This window comes from Kogia breviceps, chromosome 2 (genome assembly GCF_026419965.1).
Source record: "Kogia breviceps isolate mKogBre1 chromosome 2, mKogBre1 haplotype 1, whole genome shotgun sequence".
In the NCBI taxonomy this organism is placed as follows: Eukaryota; Metazoa; Chordata; class Mammalia; order Artiodactyla; family Physeteridae; genus Kogia; species Kogia breviceps.
The window spans coordinates 45,248,428-45,268,343 of NC_081311.1; the positions used below are offsets into that span (position 1 = coordinate 45,248,428).

The window sequence follows — 19,916 nt, forward strand, 5'->3', positions numbered from 1 at the left end:
GTGGTCCCATTACCACTGGCATTAGAACTTGTTAAACCTTGAGGAACCTGGGACCCACACAGACATACTGAATCTGCTGCAAGGCCTGGGAATATGCATTTTAAGGTTTGCAACCATGCCTCAACACCCCTCCTCGGCAGCCATTTTGGACTCTGAGCTCCAGCTCCTGCTTGAACTGAGGGACTCTGCTGGGCGCGTAGCACCCAGCAACCTGACCTCAGAGAAGCGTGGGTGGCACAGCTGCACTGTGGTAAAATTGTCTGTTACGTACTAGTCCTTCCCGTCGTCACAGGCCAGCCAGTACCGTGTCCGGGTGAGGCCACCGCCGTGCCTCCATCAGCCTCCTGGGCCAGCGGCTGAACAGTCTGCGGAGGGCGGACTGCGGATGGGGGCAGAGGCGGCTCAGCAGCGCCCCCTCGAGGCACTGCTGAGCAGGGCGGCGGTTTCCCTTCTCCGCCCGCGAGTTCCTCGTACTTCTTCGTAGTCCCGCCCACCAAGGAACCCACTACAGCGCCTGCGCCGTCTTCCTTGCCCCGCCCCCATCCAAACCGGAAGTTAACCGACGTCCCATAGTGCCTTGCGAGTGGCGGGTCTGATAGTAAGTTTGGCGGTTAGCTCGTGGGTTCAAGTCGTCCTTGTTGGGGCTGTTTTATTGTGCCCGGGCGCTGTACGAGATTGGGGCCTGCTCAGTGCTTCGTCTGCGGATGCAATGGCGCTTCTCCGGGGCGTATGGGGTGTGCTGAGTGCTCTGGGAAAGTCAGGAGCGGACCTCTGCGCGGGATGTGGCAGTCGACTGCGCTCTCCTCTCAGGTAGGACTGCTCGCCTGCGCCTCCGGAGGCGGCAGGGCTCAGGACCCCCTGGGGTTGGAATGTAGACGCTTTTCTCCGCTTTCTGCCCCTCCTAAAAGGTCAGGGCCGAGTTGGCCCTGTGATTCAGACCTCGACCTTGCCACGGGGATGGTGGCTTTGAGACCAGGCCTTACTGCATCAGTACCCCGTGCCTTGCTTCCGGCTACCTTTCCCCTCCCAGCCCCTTTTTACTGTCTAACTTTGAAGCACCCGGTTCGGCGTCCCCTACGAAGTCGCTCCAAGAATCTCCTGCCTTCATCTAGGCATTAAGGAAGCGGGGCCCAGGAGCTGGAGTGTACACGCTTTCCTCAGTTGTCTGCCCTTCCTAGGAGATAAGGGCTTTGAGACTTAAGTTTTGCAAGCTTTTGCCTCTGGATAGGACAGGATTTTAAATGTCATTATCGTTCTTGTCGAAGGTGTCAGATATATAGCATCTTGATGACATCTTGTTTGGCATCTGTGTTCAGATCCTTACGAATATGGGCACTTAAATGCTTAACATTGGTTATTTTCTTTTTATTTGTATGTAGTTTTGCGAATGTACCAAGATGGTTTTCATCTAACTTCATTGGTTATCCAAAGAAACCTATGACTTCATACGTTCGATTTTCTAAAGAACAGCTACCCATATTTAAAGCTCAGAACCCAGGTGAGGAATTTGGTCTATATACTCTTCTTTGATGTAATAAAGAGGCCACTGAGCAGTTTAATTGGAAACTTGATTTTCACTACCAAAGTATCCATGAATGCAGAAACATAACCATTCTGTTTGTTGTTCTGTAAAATAGGAGGTATAACATATTTTTTACCAAATAAAAATGCTTTAAATGTAATTGAGAACTAGTGAAAGGTATTTTTAAAATAGCATGCAGAGTGGAAAGCACCCAGGGAAGAGGATGAAAAAGCTGAATTTTGGGCCTTTTTGCCATTGGCCCAGAGGACCATTGATGAATCATTTTACCTTTTGCTTAGCTCCTGCTTCTGCCACTGGCAATTATTAATAAAGTTGCGATGAAATAACTTATGTGGACATGTTATGTAAACTGTAAAGCTCTACACAAATTACTGTTAATTTCAGGAGCTTTTTCACTGAAAGTTAGTTCTTGAGTTCTGAAAGATTTCCAGTTAGGAGGTTTGTTGACTCCCTAGAAAGGGTGTGGGTCTTTATTTAGGTTACAGTGTAAAGATAATGACTAAATTAGTAATTGCTGACCTTTGCTTATGATTTCTAAAGCCTTTTCACATGCAGTACATCACAGGGCACCTGTGAAAATCAAATGAGCTGTTAGTAGTCTTACATTATAAAGAACTGGTTTAAGAGACATGCTTCAGTACTCACATCTTTTAAAATGTAGGAGTTGAAACTAACAAGTGGTTTGTTAAATCATTTTTACCCTGTCATTCCAGTTAAGATGAGGAAGGCAATGGGGAATAATGAATTGGTTTTAGTATAATTTAGTTTGTTTGCAAATGGTATTTCTGTAATTGATATACACAAGGTGGTGGTACATGAATCAAGACTATATTTTGTTGTTTAGTCAGGTTTAATGAACTTGATAATTCCTGAAAGACTTGAAAAAAATGTTTTGATTGAAATGTGAAGTAAAAAACTTGTAGACACTGATTACGCAATGACTTAAGCTAGTAATCAATTTCTGAGGACCATTTTGGTGGTAAGTGATAATCCCTAATTATTAGATAACAGACTTTAACAATGTTAGAAAATATTAAATTATTTATCGTATTTAAATTAGTTGGTTAGAGAAAAGCTAAATCATTGTATTAAGTTATGTGTGGTATAGAGGTATCTGTAAAAATACTTAATTTTAGAGCTAATGGATTATGCTTTCCTGGAAGTCTTTAGAAATTGATCCTGAGACAAAATTGTGACATCAATTTTTACTTTATTTCATTTCATAGATGCAAAAAATTCAGAACTAATTAAAAAAATCGCTGAGATATGGAGGGGACTTCCTGATGCAGAGAAAAAGGTAAGCATATAAGTTTTCAACATTGCTGACCATTTATTCTGTAGTTAAGAACAATTGTCATGTCCTTTAAGGAACCAGATGACCCAGAGTTTTTTTTTTTTTAACATCCATTGTCTACAAAGGAACATACGTTCTGATCCACATAAATGATGAGAATATGGATGTATGGGAGTGGTGATGAAGGGTTGGCAGCAATTTGAAGTTGAAGGCTAATTACTGGACTCTCACCTCGGTAATCATGTGTATGAAAAATATGTGACTTATAAATGTGATCTGAGAGCACATTTTTCACTTGGTGGTTCAGTCTGTCTTTACCAAAAGTCATGCAGTTGTCTTTCCCTGACAGGTGTGCTATGTTTAATTAGTCAACAACAGTTTATTGACTTCTTATATGAGTTTTCTATTTCTAGATATACGAAGATGCTTACAGGACAGACTGGCAGGCATACAAAGAAGAGATAAATAGAATTCGAGAACAACTAACTCCAAGTCAAATGGTATCTTTGGAAAAAGAAATCATGCAGAAACGTTTAAAAAAGAAAGCGTTAATAAGAAAGAGAGTGAGTATCATTGAAATATTCTTTTCCTGTGGCAAATAATTGAAATATATATATCTATGAGTATAGGTGTTTTTGTCTTATTTTGATGATATGGTAGAATGTCATCAAGTATACTCTAGTTAGGAAAAAACAGGATAGTTCCCTTCTGCCACTAGGACCACTTGCCTTTGAGTCTGTTTTGGAAACACTTTTTGCTACTTCTGGATGCATCTGAATTTAAGATATATAGTTAGGACTGGCATGAAAGCTGTATGAAACAGCCAAATTAGGAATAGGAAGAATCTTGCTTCTGGGTCTTGTCTAGAATAACCTACTGATTTGAATTGTTCTGTAGGTAATGGTGAATTTGATTCTGAATATTGCTGAATAGACTGAATTAATTAATTAACTCAGCAATGTTTAAAAAGTGCCTATTGGGGCTTCCCTGATGGCGCAGTGGTTGAGAGTCCACCTGCCGATGCAGGGGACACAGGTTCGTGCCCCGGTCCGGGAAGATCCCACATGCTGCGGAGCAGCTGGGCCCGTGAGCCATGGCTGCTGAGCCTACGCGTCCGGGGTCTGTGCTTCGCAACGGGAGAGGCCACGGCAGTGAGAGGCCCGCGTACTAGAAAAAACAACAACAAAAAAGTGCCTATTGTATCTAATCAAATAAGAAGTGCCTTTAGGATGAAGTCCTGTTTTTCCTCATTAAAAACCCCACGTTTCAAAATTAGTGGTTTCCAGCTTAAGGTATTAATCCATATAAATTCCATTGTTTGATAGTTAAACTACATCTTTCTGTAGTATTAGGTGTCAGGTGGAGAACTTGCTGGTCCAGTACATATACAATAGAAAAGGGTCATCAGAGTTAAAACTATTTCTCTGGAAAAGTAGATTCTAGGGCTTCCCTGGTGGTGCAGTGGTTGAGAGTCCTCCTGCCGATGCAGGGGACATGGGTTTGTGCATCGGTCCAGGAAGATTTCACATGCCGCGGAGCGGCTGGGCCCATGAGCCGTGGCCGCTGAGCCTGCGTGTCCAGAGCCTGTGCTCCGCAACGGGAGAAGCCACGGCAGTGAGAGGCCCGCGTACCACACACACACACAAAAAAGTAGATTCTAGCCTTTAATGTGAGGTGCTAGGATCTCTCTCCCCAACCCTAATGTCTTAAGCCCTCCTAGCACTCGGGTTGAGGACTCAGCCAATTTCATGTCAGTGATAGTAAACTGAGACGGCTGATCAAATTAGTAAAAAGAAGCCAGAAAAGATACTAAGAATGAGAAATAACAGTCTCTGCATAGGGATGGTATTTGGAGGGTTGAGAACTAGGGTTTACTCTCCCTTTTTTGCTCTCCCTTTCTCCTTAATGCACCCAAACCAGTACTTAAGAGTGAGGAGGACCAGAAATGAGGATTGGGCGGATCAAATATTTCTCCTGTTCCTTTCTCTGTTCTCCTCATATACCCTACATGTGTGTTATACCTATTGTAGTTGTCCCATGGTTGTTGGATATTCTGTTATGTTTTCTTTTCAGTCTTTGTTCTTTTTGCTTTTGGGTTTTCGAGGATTTTTTTTTTTTTTTACTGCGCCATGCAGCTTGTTCCCTGACCAGGGATCAAACCCATGCCCCCTGAAGTGGAAGCTCAGAGTCCTAACCGCTGGACTGCCAGGGAATTCCCTCTGTTAGTGTTTTTTATCTCTAGCACTTATTTTTTTAAAAAAATGATTGTGCACTTATTTATTTATTTATTTTTGGCTGCGTTGGGTCTTCGTTGCCGTGTGCAGGCTTTCTCTAGTTGCAGCGAGTGGGGGCTACTCTTCGTTGTGGTGCGCGGGCTTCTCACTGCGGTGGCTTCTCGTTGCGGGGCACCGGCTCTAGGTGCGCGGGCTTCAGTAGTTGTGGCACATGGGCTCTAGAGCGCAGGCTCAGTAGTTGTGGCTCACAGGCTTAGTTGCTTTGCAGCATTCGGTATCTTCCCGGACCAGGGATCGAACCTGTGTCTCCTGCATTGGCGGGTGGATTCTTAACCACTGTGCCACCAGGGAAGTCCCTCTAGCACTTCTTTTTGGTTCTTATGATTTCCATCTCTGCTTACAATGCCCATCTGTTCTTGCAAGCTGTCTAGAATCCTTAGCATATTAATCACAGTTGTTTTAAAATTCTGGTCTAATAAATTACAGCATCCCTGTCATGTCTAGTTCTGAGTATTGCTTTGTCTCTTCAAATTAGGTTTTTGCCTTTTAGTATGCCTTGAAAATTTTTCTTTTTCTTTTTTTTTTTTTCTTTTTTTTTTTTTTGTGGTACGCGGGCCTCTCACTGTTGTGGCCTCACCCGTTTCGGAGCACAGGCTCCGGACACGCAGGCTCAGCGTCCACGGCTCACAGGCCCAGCCGCTCCGCGGCATGTGGGATCTTCCCGGACCAGGGCACGAACCCGTGACCCCTGCATCGGCAGGCAGATTCTCAACCACTGCGCCACCAGGGAAGCCCTGAAATTTTTTCTTGATAGCTGGACATGATGTGCTGGGTAAAAAGAAATGCTGTATATAGGCCTTAGTAATACGGTAGGGCATGGGGATAAGGGAAGCATTCTACAGTCCTGTGCTTAGGTCTTGGTCTTTTAATGAGCCTATGCCTTGGCACTGTGAAGTTTACAAGTGTTTCTCAGTTTTTTCTCCCCTTTGTAGGTGGTACAGGATGGCTAGAATAAGCTGTAGTCAGGTATTTCCTTTCATTGAAGTCAGTTAGGCTCTGATAGTACCAGCAGGTTAGGTTCTGATTAACTAGTTTACCCTGAGGGCAGGCCTTGTTAAGAATAATAAAATGCTCAGGCATTTCAAAATGTTTCCTTTTCCTCTCATCCTGCTGAAAGCAAGAGGGGATTTTTCTTGATATTTACTGTTGGAATCTGGTCAGGTTCCTGGGGATAAACCTCACAATGTGAGGTCCTTCCTATGACTGGGTAACTCTCAGAGTTGTCTGCATGGAGCCTCCAGCAGTTTGTTAACTGCAGTTCAGTTTCCTCCCCAGCACTGGTTTCCATTCCTGAGTCTCTGCTCCGGTAAGCCTCGACTCCCTGTGTTCACCCCTCTGTGTCTGTCTCTTCAATCTTGGGGGCAGCAGTTTGCCATGTGTCCTCTCTTCTGTGCATCCAAGAGGATTTGTTGATTTTCCAGTCTGTTCAGCTTTATACTTGTTAGGATGGAGTGGTGACTTCCAGACTCCTTACATGTGGAACCAGAAACCTGAAGTCTGAGTGTTTCCATTCTTTCTCTCTGTTGGAATTTTTCTTTCCATTAGATTCCCAGTTCCAACTAGTTAGAGAGTGGGTGAGAAGTGTGGGAACCAGGAATTTGCAGGTGAAGCACCCAGGAGAGAAATCCCTAGCAGTAGCTCTAGAAACAAAAGGGGAAATGCATAGTTAAGTTGTAAAATGCCTAGTTTCCTGACTGAGAGGTTCAGGGCCAAGAAAGTGATCTCTGCATGTAAATCAGAGAAGCCCTACTTTTACTTATGAATGAAAGTTGGGTTTGTTATTGACTGTAACCAAATTGCCATTAAAAGCTCCATCATTTTTCAAATTACTATCAAATTCAGCAACTAAATAAGTTAAGATGATGCAGTATCTTTCATTAGATAATGCATGCCACTGACCCCTTTTGATACCTAGTAAAAAGAATTGAAATTAACATATCTGTTGAGGGTTAAAGGTTGAGAGACATGCAAGGAAGGAAATGAAATGAGAGATTATTAAACAGATACTCTAATGTTCTTGAGTTGTGGTGGAGACTTGTAGTGCTTTGGCCAAGGAGATGGTGGTGTACAAAAAGATGTTGTACATATGTGCTCAGTTTTTCAGTTCATGGAGACCATTAAAATAATATGTAAAGGAAATGTTTTTCTATGAAAAATAACTCACAAAATTTATTAGAATTTTCAAAACAGTACTAGAAAAATTCTGACCCCAAGAGGGAACAATCACATACTTTATATAAGAATCATAATGTTCACTTTAAAGAACATTCTGTAATGCATAGTAGTGAATGAAGTTTTTCTGTAGGTGAAATTAAGTCTCATAGAGGTTAAAACTTTATCTCACTCTTCCATTTTTATTACTTAGGAGTTAACAATGCTTGGAAAACCGAAAAGACCTCGCTCAGCTTATAACATTTTTATGGCTGAACGCTTTCAGGAAGCTAAGGATGGTACATCACAGGTAAAACAGAGATGTGTTTATTTTTTAAATTTTTGTTTATTCCAATTTTTAAAATACCTAGACAGGAAATTTTAGGGGTGCCACATGTCACATGGTGAAGAAAAGTGGTAAATTACTGTAAACAAATACTATACAAATAAGGCCCTCTTTCTTGTATCTCTTTTAAAGTAGAATCCTTTTTCTTACCATATACAAGTAATTTGAATATGTAGTTGCCTATATATACATAGAGAGAGAGAGTCAACTTTTAAAATTCAAAAAACATATAAAATTTTCAGCTTTATAGGGTTGTTAAAGTTCTGGAGACTTCTTATCCAGCAGTTCTTAACTGTTTTACAGTCACTGGGAAAGTAGGGTTGAGGTTAATATTTTGTACTGGGATTTGAGTGTAACCTATGGCTTCATGTTATATCCTTTAATAAAATTTTAGTTTTGCCCACAGGAATCTATTACGCATGTGAATGTCATATGAATGTGCAGGAAAAAAAAAAAAGCTTGTCATTCCTTCTGTGGCTTAGTGTTTCGTTTATTTCCTTCTTAGAGGCTCCAAATTGACAATTGTATTTTTCCTTTTATAATAAGCCATGGTAAGAGAAGTTGTCGGTTCAGATTCCTAATTCTTGTTAATCTGAGATGAAGGTTTTTTGCCACTCAGCCTCTTTGGGTTACTTAGATCATTTTACAAATCCTGTTGAACATATGATTAAATAATGTATATATGTGATGTACTTTTTCCTGGCTATATACTTTTACTGATTTACTCCCCTTGGGATTTTAAATTTCGTTTCCATGGCCCTGCATTACTAAAAAAGCAAGCCTATTTATTTTTTTAGTTGGAATTTGCTCAGTCACTAACTTACCTTGGATTTATTGATAGTCTTCTTATTAGTATAAGAAGGTTATATGCTTGAGAATCCTGAATCAGTCGTTTTCAACTCTGACTGCATCTTGGAATCACTTCAGAAGCTTCATGGCTGGGCCTTATCCCTGGAAGTTAAAATTAACTCAATTATATCATTTTTATTCATGTAAAAAATACATCCTCATAGTTTAAAGAATCAAAATAAGGCTTGTTATGAAAGATACTAGTTTTACCGTGCTGTCGTATTCCTTACTCCAGAGTTAATACATTCTGTTTTAGTCGATTCTTGTGGTATTTACCTCCATATCTCTAAATAAGGTTCCGTATCGTTACTTCCTGATTTTTTTTTTTTTTTTTTGCGGTACGCGGGCCTCTCACCGTTGTGGCGTCTCCCATTGCTGAGCACAGGCTCCGGACACACAGGTTCAGTGGCCATGGCTCACGGGCCCAGCCGCTCCGTGGCATGTGGGATCCTCCCGGACCAGGGCACGAACCCATGTCCCCTGCATTGACAGGCGGACTCTCAACCACTGTGCCCCCAGGAAAACCCCCTGATTTTTTTTTTTAAATTCTAAGCATTACATATATTTTAGGCATTACCTCTCACTATTTGATGAACATTTAACTCTTTCTTATTCCAGTGTTCACATTTCGATCATCCTGCCTCCCAATATAGTTATCATAATTTTGTTTAGATCAATATTGAGTACTTAACATTATTATGATAATGTAAACCATATTCATAGCTGAGGTGTTCCATTTGCTATGATTATTTTTCATTTCTTGCAAAACTTTCCCTGAAATTGATTATGTCTTGTTTTTGTATTTGCTTAGTTTTTTATGTACTATCCATAATTCCACCCAAATTCTTCAATATTCACTAGCTTTGAGTACATTTAGATGCATTAAATATTCTGTCAGTTTCAATCTGGGACCTCTGATATGTTCCAGTTTGGTTGTTGCCTTCTATGCTTAGTGCATAGCTGACATCCTGGATCTTCATCATCATCCTTGTGGTGCTTTTGCTTCTTCTGTTGTCTTTCTTGGTTTACTGATTCTATTACAGCATCTCCACCAGTAAGAGTACATGGGAGATTAATTTTTTGAGTTCTTGCATGTCTAAACATGTCTACATTTGTTTGATAGTTTGACTTGACATAGAATTCTAGGAAATCATGTTCTTTGAAAAATTTAAAAATATTGCTTTTTCTGGTAGCTTTTTAAATTGCTTTCGAGAAGTATGAAGCCATTTTGATTGTTGGTCTTTTGACTGTGATCTGTTTTCTTTTTTCTCCCCTTCTCTTTTTTCTTTGTTCTGACTTTCTGGAACTCTTATTATTTGTTTATGCATCTTCTGAACTGGTCCTCTAGTTTTCTTAGCTTTTCTGTATTGTTTTCTCTTGGCCTTTTTTGCTTTTCTTGCTGGGATATACATTTTCACTTAATCTCCCTGTTTTCAACATGTTACCATTGCCCCAACTGTACTGGGTATCCACAGAATAATTATTTTACCCTTTTAAGAGAATGAATATCATAGAATCTGCCCATGGTGGGGATTTAACCTCTTTTTTAAACAGATTTTCAGTCGATCCTCATGTTTTAGCCTAATTTATACCTGTCTGGTGCTGCCAAATTCCTGAGCTACTTGAGAATTCTGCATTGTAAATCAATTTGCCTTTTACTTTTTTGGGTTTAGGTATCATTTCTCCACCTGTTCTTCAACTTCCAAATGCTGTGTTGGTACTGCCCTCTCCTGTTGTCTTTGTTCATGTGGTTTTTATGCCTTAAGAAATTTTAGTTTAATTTTAAAAAATAAGTAAACCACAGAAATTTATTGCTTACAGTTCTGGAGGTTAGGAAATCCAAGATCAAGGCACCATCATGGTGAGGGCCCTTTTCTGGTTCATAGCTGGCACCTTCTCACTGTGTCCTCACATGGTGGAAGGGCTCATTTAATGGGGTTTTAAGAAGCAACAAAAGTAAATGTCTTTCCATCCCTTTAATTTTTTTTCATGATTTATTTTTTTAAGTGAAAATTCATGCAACTTCATAAATTATTGTTTAATGCACTGAGTGTGAAACTTTATGGATTAAATATATTTTTTGAATTTATTTATTTTTGTCTGTGTTGGGTCTTCATTGCTGCACACGGGCTTTCTCTAGATGTGGCGAATGGGGGTTACTCTTTGTTGCAGTGTGCTGGCTTCTCATTGCAGTAGCTTCTCTTGTTGTGAGTGCGGTCTCTAGGTGCGTGGGCTTCAGTAGTTGTGGAGCATGGGCTTAGTTGCTCTGCGGCATTTGGGATCTTCCTGGAGCAGGGCTCGAACCCATGTCCCCTGCATTGTCAGGCAGATTCTTAACCACTGTGTCACCAGGGAAGTCCCTATGGATTAAATATAAGCAAAAATATATGTTATGAAAGAATTGAGAGCATTAAAGCAATTCTTTGCAAAGCTAAGAGAACAGTTATTTAGTAACTGTCCCTGAGTATACTAAATGTGTTTATAAAGGTAAGTTTAAAATATTCAAAACATAGGCTCAGATACTATCTGGTACCTCATTTTTTCTTCATAGGAAAATAAAATTCAGTCAAAGTTCTGGTCAGAATAGTAAAGTTCATTGTTTTAACTCTACTTCTCCTTAAAATCATTGATGATATTCTCCTAGCTTTAAACAGGTACTTTTCAAACCATATCCCTCTTTCCCTCACATTCTCCTTCTCCTATCCCTCTGTCTCTTCTCTGCCCCTTATTCTCCACCCACCCATTTTACCGTTCAGTCTTTGCTCTCTGGTAGCAACAGCACAAGCTGTGTGAAGCGTACTCACTCTCCTCTCTGCCTCTCCTCGCACTATGGAATCCCTGCATCCCTTTAATTTTATAGATGAAGAACTAAGCCTAAGGGAGGTAATATGACTTTTTCCAAGTCACATAGTTAAGTTCAGCTAAGTAGAGTAAGAACTGGTGTTGTATTTTTCCTCTGACTATACCTAAATATGTTGGCACAAATTTTAAAAGAAAACATTAAGCTACAGAGAAGAAATAAAACACTTAGTCTTTGAAGTTCGTTTATGACAGAATGTGGTTTATACTTGAATATTAATGTTTCTGAATCCAAAAAGATAAATATCTGCACAGGAAAAGGAAGCATCAACAAAATGAAAAGTCATCCTACCAAATGGGAGAAGATATTTGCAAATGATTTAAAGAATTCATACAACTCAGCAAAAAAAACCAAAAAATCTGATTAAAAAATGGGCAAAGGATCTGAATAGACATTTTTCCAAAGAAAGACATAGAGATGGCTAACAAGTACCTGAAAAGGTACTTAACGTCACTAACAGGGAAATGTAAATCAGAGCTACAATGAGATATCAACTCATACCTGTTAGAATGGCTATTATGAAAAAACCCAGGAAATAACAAGTGTTGGTAAGGATGTGGTAAAAAGGGAACCCTTGTGCTAAAACACTAACTCAAAAAGATATATACACCCCCGTGTTTACTGAAGTATTACTTACAGTAGCCAAGACATGGAAGCAATCTAAGTGTCCATTGATAGATGAATGGAAAAAGAAAATGTTTATATGCAGTGGAATATTATTCAGCCATCATAAATAGGGAGTCTTGCCATCTGTGACAACGTGAATTGTCCTTGAGAGTATTATGCTAAGTGAAAAAAAATCAGAGAAAGACAATGTATAATCTCATTTATATGTGGAATCTTAAAGAGCTCATAGACACAGATAACAGATTGGTGTTTGCTAGAGTTGGTGGGTGGGGATGGGGGTCAAAATGGGTGAAGGAGGTCAAAAGGTACAAACTTCCAGTTATAAATAAATAAGCCCTGGCAATGTAAGGTACAATATGGTGACTGTAGTAAATACTGTACTGCACATTTGAAAGTTGCTAAGAGAGTAGATCCTAAAAGTTCTCATCACACACAAAAATTTGTAACAATGTAAGGTGATGGATGTTAACGACTTACTCTGATCATTCTGCAATATATACAAATACCTAATCATTATGTTGTACACCTGAAACTAATGTTATGTATCAATTATATCTCAGATTTTTAAAAGATACCTTTTAAAATACCTTCATACCATTAATTTTTGTACATTTTAACAGTTGAATAATTTTTACTTAGAAAAAATGTTAAGAATTGATGAATCTTTGCTTGCGCTTCTTGATATCTGAGTGTTTGTTATTGGAATGAATAATAAAAAAACATTTTTCTTTAATCATTGAAATCCCTATATCTGGTACTTAAAAATATGTTGTTTTACAGGTAAAGCTGAAAACTATAAATGAAAGCTGGAAAAATCTCTCTAGTTCTCAAAAGCAAGTAAGTAGTATGGTTTTAGTTTCAAGTGTCTAGTTAGAATATCTATGAGAATATGTTAGAGCAAGGCTTGATTCATGTGAAAACAGCCTTATATTACACAAAGTATTTTAAAATTATTTTCATATTCTTGGAACCAATATGGCTTTTCTCTTTTGGTAGTTTATTTTTTAATTGGCTTCATTTTATTTTATTTTTTAAAATATTTATTTATTTATTATTATTTTTGGCTGCGTTGTGGCACACGGGATCTTTCATTGAGGCATGGGCTCTTCATTGCAGTGCATGGGCTTCTCTCTACTTGGGGCGTGCTGGCTTCTCTCTAGTTGTGGCACGTGGGCTTAGTTGCCCCGCGGCAAGCACATGAGATCTTAGTTCCCTGACCATGGATTGAAGCCACGTCCCCTGCATTGGAAAGCAGATTCTTTTATTTATTTATATATAAATAAATAAGTAAATAAATACACACATACATACATACATAAATTTAGGCTGCATTGGGTCTTCATTGCTGCCCGTGGGCTTTCTCTAGTTGCGGCGAGCAGGGGCTACTCTTCATTGCGGTGCACAGGCTTCTCATTGCAGTGGCTTCTCCTTGTGGAGCACGGGCTCTAGGCACACAGGCTTCAGTAGTTGTGGCGCACAGGCTCAGTAGTTGCGGCTCGTGGGCTCTAGAGCACAGGCTCAGTAGTTGTGGTGCACGGGTTTAGTTGCTCTGCGGCATGTGGGATCTTCCCAGCCTAGGGCTCGAACCTGTGTCCCTTTGCATTGGCAGGTGGATTCTTAACCACTGTGCCACCAGGGAAGCCCCTGGAAGGCAGATTCTCAACCACTGGACCACCAGGGAAGTCCCTGGTAGGTTTCTTTCTTTTTTTTTTTTTTAAATTAATTAATTTATTTTTGGCTGTGTTGGGTCTTCGTTGCTGTGGAGGCTTTCTCTAGTTGTGGCGAGTGGGGGCTACTCTGTTGTGGTGCATGGGTGTGTCTCATTGCGGTGGCCTCTCATTGCAGAGCAGGGGCTCTAGGGCACAGGCTTCAGTAGTTGTGGCGCATGGGCTCAGTAGTTGTGGCTCGCAGGCACTAGAGTGCAGGCTCGGTAGTTGTGGCACATGGGCTTAGTTGCTCCATGGCATGTGGGATCTTCCCAGACCAGGGATCAAACCCGTGTCCCCTGCATTAGCAGGTGGATTCTTAACCACTGTGCCACCAGGGAAGCCCCCTGGTAGTATTTGACTGCAAATAAAATTGGTATTTAAAATGGTGTCACTCATAACTTAGTGTCGCTGTATCCAGTTATGGTCACACCCTGACCCTGTTCCTTTTCCATACTCCAAGCCCTGAAATTGTAACAACTTCATTAATATTTAAAATCTTTATCTCTTACCTTTTTTCATCTAATTTTTTTTTTTTTTTTTTTTTTTTTGCGGTATGCGGGCCTCTCACTGTTGTGGCCTCTCCCGTTGCGGAGCACAGGCTCCGGACGCGCAGGCCTAGCGGCCATGGCTCACGGGCTTAGTTGCTCCACGGCATGTGGGATCTTCCCGGACCAGGGCACGAACCCGTGTCCCCTGCATCGGCAGGCGGATTCTCAACCACTGCGCCACCAGGGAAGCCCTCATCTAATTTTTTATCTCACGAAAACATTCGTTTCCAATCCCCCTTTATACATGTAGAATAGTAAGGTAATTTCTAGAGTATATATAGGAAAGCATTCCAGAAATTAATTGCAAAAATTCCTCTAAAGAAATCATTTTAACGATTACACTTTTTCTCAGGTATATATTCAACTTGCTAAAGATGATAAAGTTCGTTATTATAACGAAATGAAATCTTGGGAAGAACAAATGGTTGAAGTTGGACGAGATGATCTTGTACGACGCTCAGTGAAATACACAACAAAATAGTGACCCTGAGAAGTATTAAAATAGAAGATTGAATTATGTTCATAATGGATAGACACAAGAAACCAATTAGGTCTCAATATCCAAAGCTGTTGTAAAATTAAAATGGATACAAGTTGGTAAACATTTATATTTAATTTCTTTTCTTTAGCCCATTGACTTCTGCCAGCCAATTCAATACATTTTGTATTGGTGTCTTGCTTTGGAAAACCCAAACAGATAAGAGTTCATGTGGAATGTATTTTGTGTTTAGGAACCACTGAGCATCAAAATAATCCATGAAATGTAACCGTGAATCATTTTACCTTTGATAAAGGTAAATCAGACTGTGAAGTTTTTTTATACTCGATGACTATGGAAAGAATATTCGTGTTTCCTTATATTATGGAGGCAGGAGTTTCCTTTTCAAAAGTGTCTCAAAGTTTGTAGAAACCATAATGTTCTGTGATATAATTGTTCGTTTTTAATAGAGCATCCAGAACTCTTGTTGGCAAATTCCAAATCCTAGGTATAATTCATATTGTAGTCAGAGTTGACGGCTGTACATGCAAGAGATTTCTGGTGTCAGTTGCAACTTTTATAAAAGGGATAGAGAAATTCATAAATGTTTTCCTCATTATCTTTTTTCCTAAATTAAAAACTAAAAAATTATGTACCATATCTATGCATATTGTTTTATATTGCATAGAGTAAACATTTAAGTGTTTCCTAATTATATGTTTTAAGGTGAGACATTCATTTTACAGCTTTCTGGGGTTTTTTTTTTCTTTGTTTTTTTAAAGTAGGAATTTGTATTCTGAATTATTTTTTTCTCTTATGTGAGTATATTTATCCAGAAAGTAGAGAACTTATTTGATATAAGTTTTAAAATGAGAGATCTAAAAAAACATAAGTCTCCTGTCTCTAGATTGGGAGCCTGTAATTTTTAAACATTTTGCATAACGTATAAAAGCCTATGTATGGGACCCAGCTCTGGCCTGTTGGCAAAATCCAGCCTACTGCCTGCTTTTCATGACCTTGTGAGGTAAGAATTGTGTTTACAATTTCAAATGGTTAAAAACAAAGAACATTTCAAGGCACATGAAAATTAATACGAAATTCAGTGTCCATAAATAATGTTTTATTGGAACACAGCCATACTCATTCTTATTGTTTATGGCTGCTTTTGTGCAACAGTGACAGAGTTGACTAGTTGTTACAGAGATGGATAGCCTGCAAAGACTGACCTGTACAGTGTGGAATGAGATGCTCTTAAATTATTTGCTATGGCTCAGTAAAATAAACCTTAAGAATTTGCCAGTTAGCATATAAACCTTACCATCCTTTAGCATTTGTTTATCAGAGAGTCAAGCAAAGGTTTTCAAAATCCTCACCAGCTTTTTGAGCAAAATATTCAACTGTCATCATCAGTTCACAGGAATAAGATAACTCAATTTATATTATACAAAATATTATGCCAAAAAATTGTGTATTTTAGATCTCCAGAAACAAATGAAGATTTTTGTAGTTTGTGGATAGAAAATAAGTTAAAAGTCATGAAAAAATGACTTTTCACATACCGAATTTGGCAAAGGTAGGGACTGTAGAGAAAAATATAGCTTAAGAGAAGCCTAAGATTTAAATATATGAAGCTGAGTGTATTCAAACAACTTTCCCCTGTGGATAGGAATACAGGACAAAGTCCTACCATTAGATAGGTAGATAGGCACCGTGGGTCTGAGGCTAGAGTATTCTGGGGAGTAAGGGTTAGAGAAGAAAAGGACGTGTGCTAGTGTCTGTCACAAGCTTTTCTCAATTAGGTTTCCAGAAGAGAATTAAGCCCTAATTCCCTATGGCATCTAGAATGGTACTGATTTTGTATCATCCTCAGGACAATGGAGAAAATAATCACTCAAATAATTTACTGTGTTCTGTGCTTCAGATGAGCCTAGGGAGCAGATAGGAGTCAGTGTTTGTAATGCATATTATAGAATGGGTGAGGTAGAGAAATGAGTTATGTAAACACCTGCAGGACAAGGGTAGTATAAAACACATCTTCGCAATTACTTTCTGAGCTCTTTTAGCATTTAACTACCTATGTCATTTTATACCAAACACATTCAAATCTTATCTTCCTGAATATCAGTTCAGTGTCTGGTAAGTTCTTAAATATTTACATCTTAATATAGGGAAGAAAAGTATGAAACAGTGAAAGTAGCTAGAGCAAAACCATTTTATGATAATATCATTTTATTTGTTTTTCTTTGTTTCTAAAAGAATGTCATTAATACTTTAAATATTAGGATAATCTGATTTCACACCTTTCTTAATAAACTTCAGTACATGATGAAGACTGGCATGCCATGTATCAAATGCCATCCACTTTAACAATATGTACAAATATTCTATTGTTATAAAGAATAAGAGCTTATATCAATAACCAGTGTCCAGTCATATAACACCTTACTTTTTAGACTTTTCTTAAATTGACCCAACAAATTAAATTGCTGTAAGAGCTAAAGAATAGTGCCAGGGAAAAGATGCTGAGGAAATGAAAGCAGTGTTTATGCTTTTCTGAGCAGTCGGTCATAAAGAGATGTTTATACTTTTGTTCATTAGAGTACCAGTATTAGATTTTTTGAAATAAATTGATGATGGGTATGTGTGTAATTATTTTACTTTCTGATGTTTAAGGGATATTATGTGCAGATTCAGCCTACTGTAATCATGTAATTTTGCTATTGCTTTTGGCTAACTCCTTTTTTGGAAATGCCACTTTCTTTTTTTAAATAGTTGGCTATGAATGTGTATATTTAAATTTCTGAATTAAAATGATATTACTACAAGTAGAGTTAAAGTAACTACAAAACTTTGATTTTTCTGGCATTTACTGTACCTAAAATTAATCACCACCAGGTTGTGCTAAAGCAGCAGGAAGTTCTTATATAGTTAAGTAATCAATATCCATTATTTCTCTTAATTTTATCAATCTTTTTACTATAAGAATTCCCTCAAGAATACTCTTACTTTCCTCTCCTCACAGCCACTCTCCCTCCTTCTTTTCAAAGCTCCAAGCTCTTACAGACAAATTTGAAAATGTTACAAGCACAGACTGCATGTTTTGAAAATTTAAAGCAGTAATACTTTTTTTAATACTTAAAAAAAAATTGAACCTTTGGAAAGAATAAGAAATGAACATATTTATTACTTTGAATTTGTAAAACTTTCCAAACAGAAAGTAAAACTATACAAAGCTAGTATCATCAGTCTCTCACATTGTTCACAAATAAAGTACTTTTGGTAATTGATTAAATCATTGATTATATTTAATGGAAAATACATGAAACTGTTTTCTAGCACATTAAAAAAATACTAAAAAAAATTTTTTTTTATTGGCTAAGAAGCTATATACTTAAAATTGACCCTAAACAAGAATTTTAAATAAGCTAAACATTGAAAAATCACACTAATGTCATTTAAATCATCGTTATATAATGGTGTCTGATTTACATGTGATGTGCAAGAAAATAATTGAATTTACTTTTTTGCCTGTATTAATTTAAGATTTATCCAATTTCATTTCTCCACCCCCACAAGTCATGTATAAGAGGAGAATAAGAAAGGCAGTACAGTTGACCTTTGAACAGTGCAGGAGTTAGGGATGTGGTCAAAAATCCATGTATAACTTATAGTTGGCCCTCTGTATGTGTTTCCTCTATAAACGCAGTTCTGCATCTGTGGATTCAACCAACTGTTATGTAGTACTGTAGTATTATTTACTGTTGAAAAAAATCTGCATATCAGTTAGACTCACACAGTTCAAACCCATTATGTTCAGGGACAATTATACAGCTCTGACATAGTGACTTTTTACTATAGAGACTACCAACCATCAGCCTTCACATTAAAAAGTTGGTTGGTTATACCCAACTCTAAGATTCTGTTTAAATTATTTGTTTGATCTGGAGACAGGGTGGGATCAAGATCGAGTAGGAAGACCTTGAACTCACCTAGCCCAATGAACACATCAAAAATACAACTATGTATAGAGCAATTCTTTGTGAAGGAGACCTGAAGACTAGCAGAACAGCTCTTGTACAACCAAGGCTGTTGTACACAGAGTCTGGTAGGGAGGAGATGCATCCTAGCCAGGATTCGCATCCCTAGCTGGTGATCCAGAAGATTGGGATGTCACAGGCTTGGGATCGTTTCTAAGGAGCAAGGAATTCACACCCCAAATGAAGCATCCCAGTCCTGGGATGCACTAGGAAGACAGCCCTCTTAGTTGGTTTGAAAACCACTGGGGCTTACTGGAGGGCTGTAAGAAACTGAGACTCCACTCTTGAAGAGCACACACAGATTTGCTCCCAGTCCCAGCACAGATCAGCAGATAGAAAACTGTCTGGTGCTCTGGCCAGCCTGCCAGGACACCCCAGGGTACACTCCAGTCTGCACCAGGATCCCACTCCAGTCCCTCCTGAACTGGCACCATTCCCCATTAAGGTGGAGACTGCCATTGTCAACACACATGTATGCACTGGGAAAAAAGAGCCAGCTCAGAGGTGAAACTCCAACACCTTGGCCGCAACCTCACCTCTGACCAAGGCAAAGACTGCCACCACAATTGCACGTGTATGAATGTACTAGGGAAAGAGCAAGCCAGCCTAGAGGTGGGGTTCCAACCCCTTGGGCTCTGACCCCACCTCTGACCAAGGTGGAGCCTGCCATTGCCATCATGCATGTGTGCGTGCACTAGAGAAAAAGCAAAGCCAGCTCAGAAATGATGTTCCAACCTCTCAGCCCCAACACCACCCCTAACCAAGGCAGAGACTGCCATCATGCCAGGAAGAAACTTAACTCCCTTAGGGCTCCTGCTCCAGCCCCTTGGGCTTGGTCCCGCTTTCCAATAGGGTGACAACCACCACTGAGCCTGGGACAAGTCCCAGCTCACATCTGACTCTAGTTCTGTTCCCTTGGACGTTAGCCATACCTCCCATCAAAGCAGTTACCATCAGCACACACCAGGAGAAGACACGGCCTGTGCTCACTTCAGATCCAGTTCCCACCAAAGCCGCTGGGCTAACACAGACTGCATAAGGATGCTCCCACAGAAGGACATGGCTACAAGACCATAATAGGTAACAGTTTCACCTAATTCATAGAGACAAATAGAGAAAGTCAAATGAGAAGACAGAGGAATGTATTTCAAATGAATGGAGGGAAAACCCCAGGGGGGGA

General features: G+C 39.4%; 1 protein-coding gene across 1 annotated transcript; it reads left to right on the forward strand.

Annotated features, from left to right (window-relative positions):
• The first annotated feature begins 282 nt into the window (after nt 1-282).
• Nucleotides 283-18,429, forward strand: TFAM (transcription factor A, mitochondrial). Its single transcript, XM_059055220.2, has 7 exons — nt 283-810; nt 1,380-1,498; nt 2,770-2,840; nt 3,251-3,400; nt 7,497-7,592; nt 12,745-12,801; nt 14,574-18,429. The coding sequence occupies exons 1-7, from the start codon at nt 710-712 to the stop codon at nt 14,700-14,702; spliced, it is 723 nt and encodes a 240-aa protein (XP_058911203.1). The 5' UTR covers nt 283-709; the 3' UTR covers nt 14,703-18,429.
• The last annotated feature ends 1,487 nt before the right edge of the window (nt 18,430-19,916 follow it).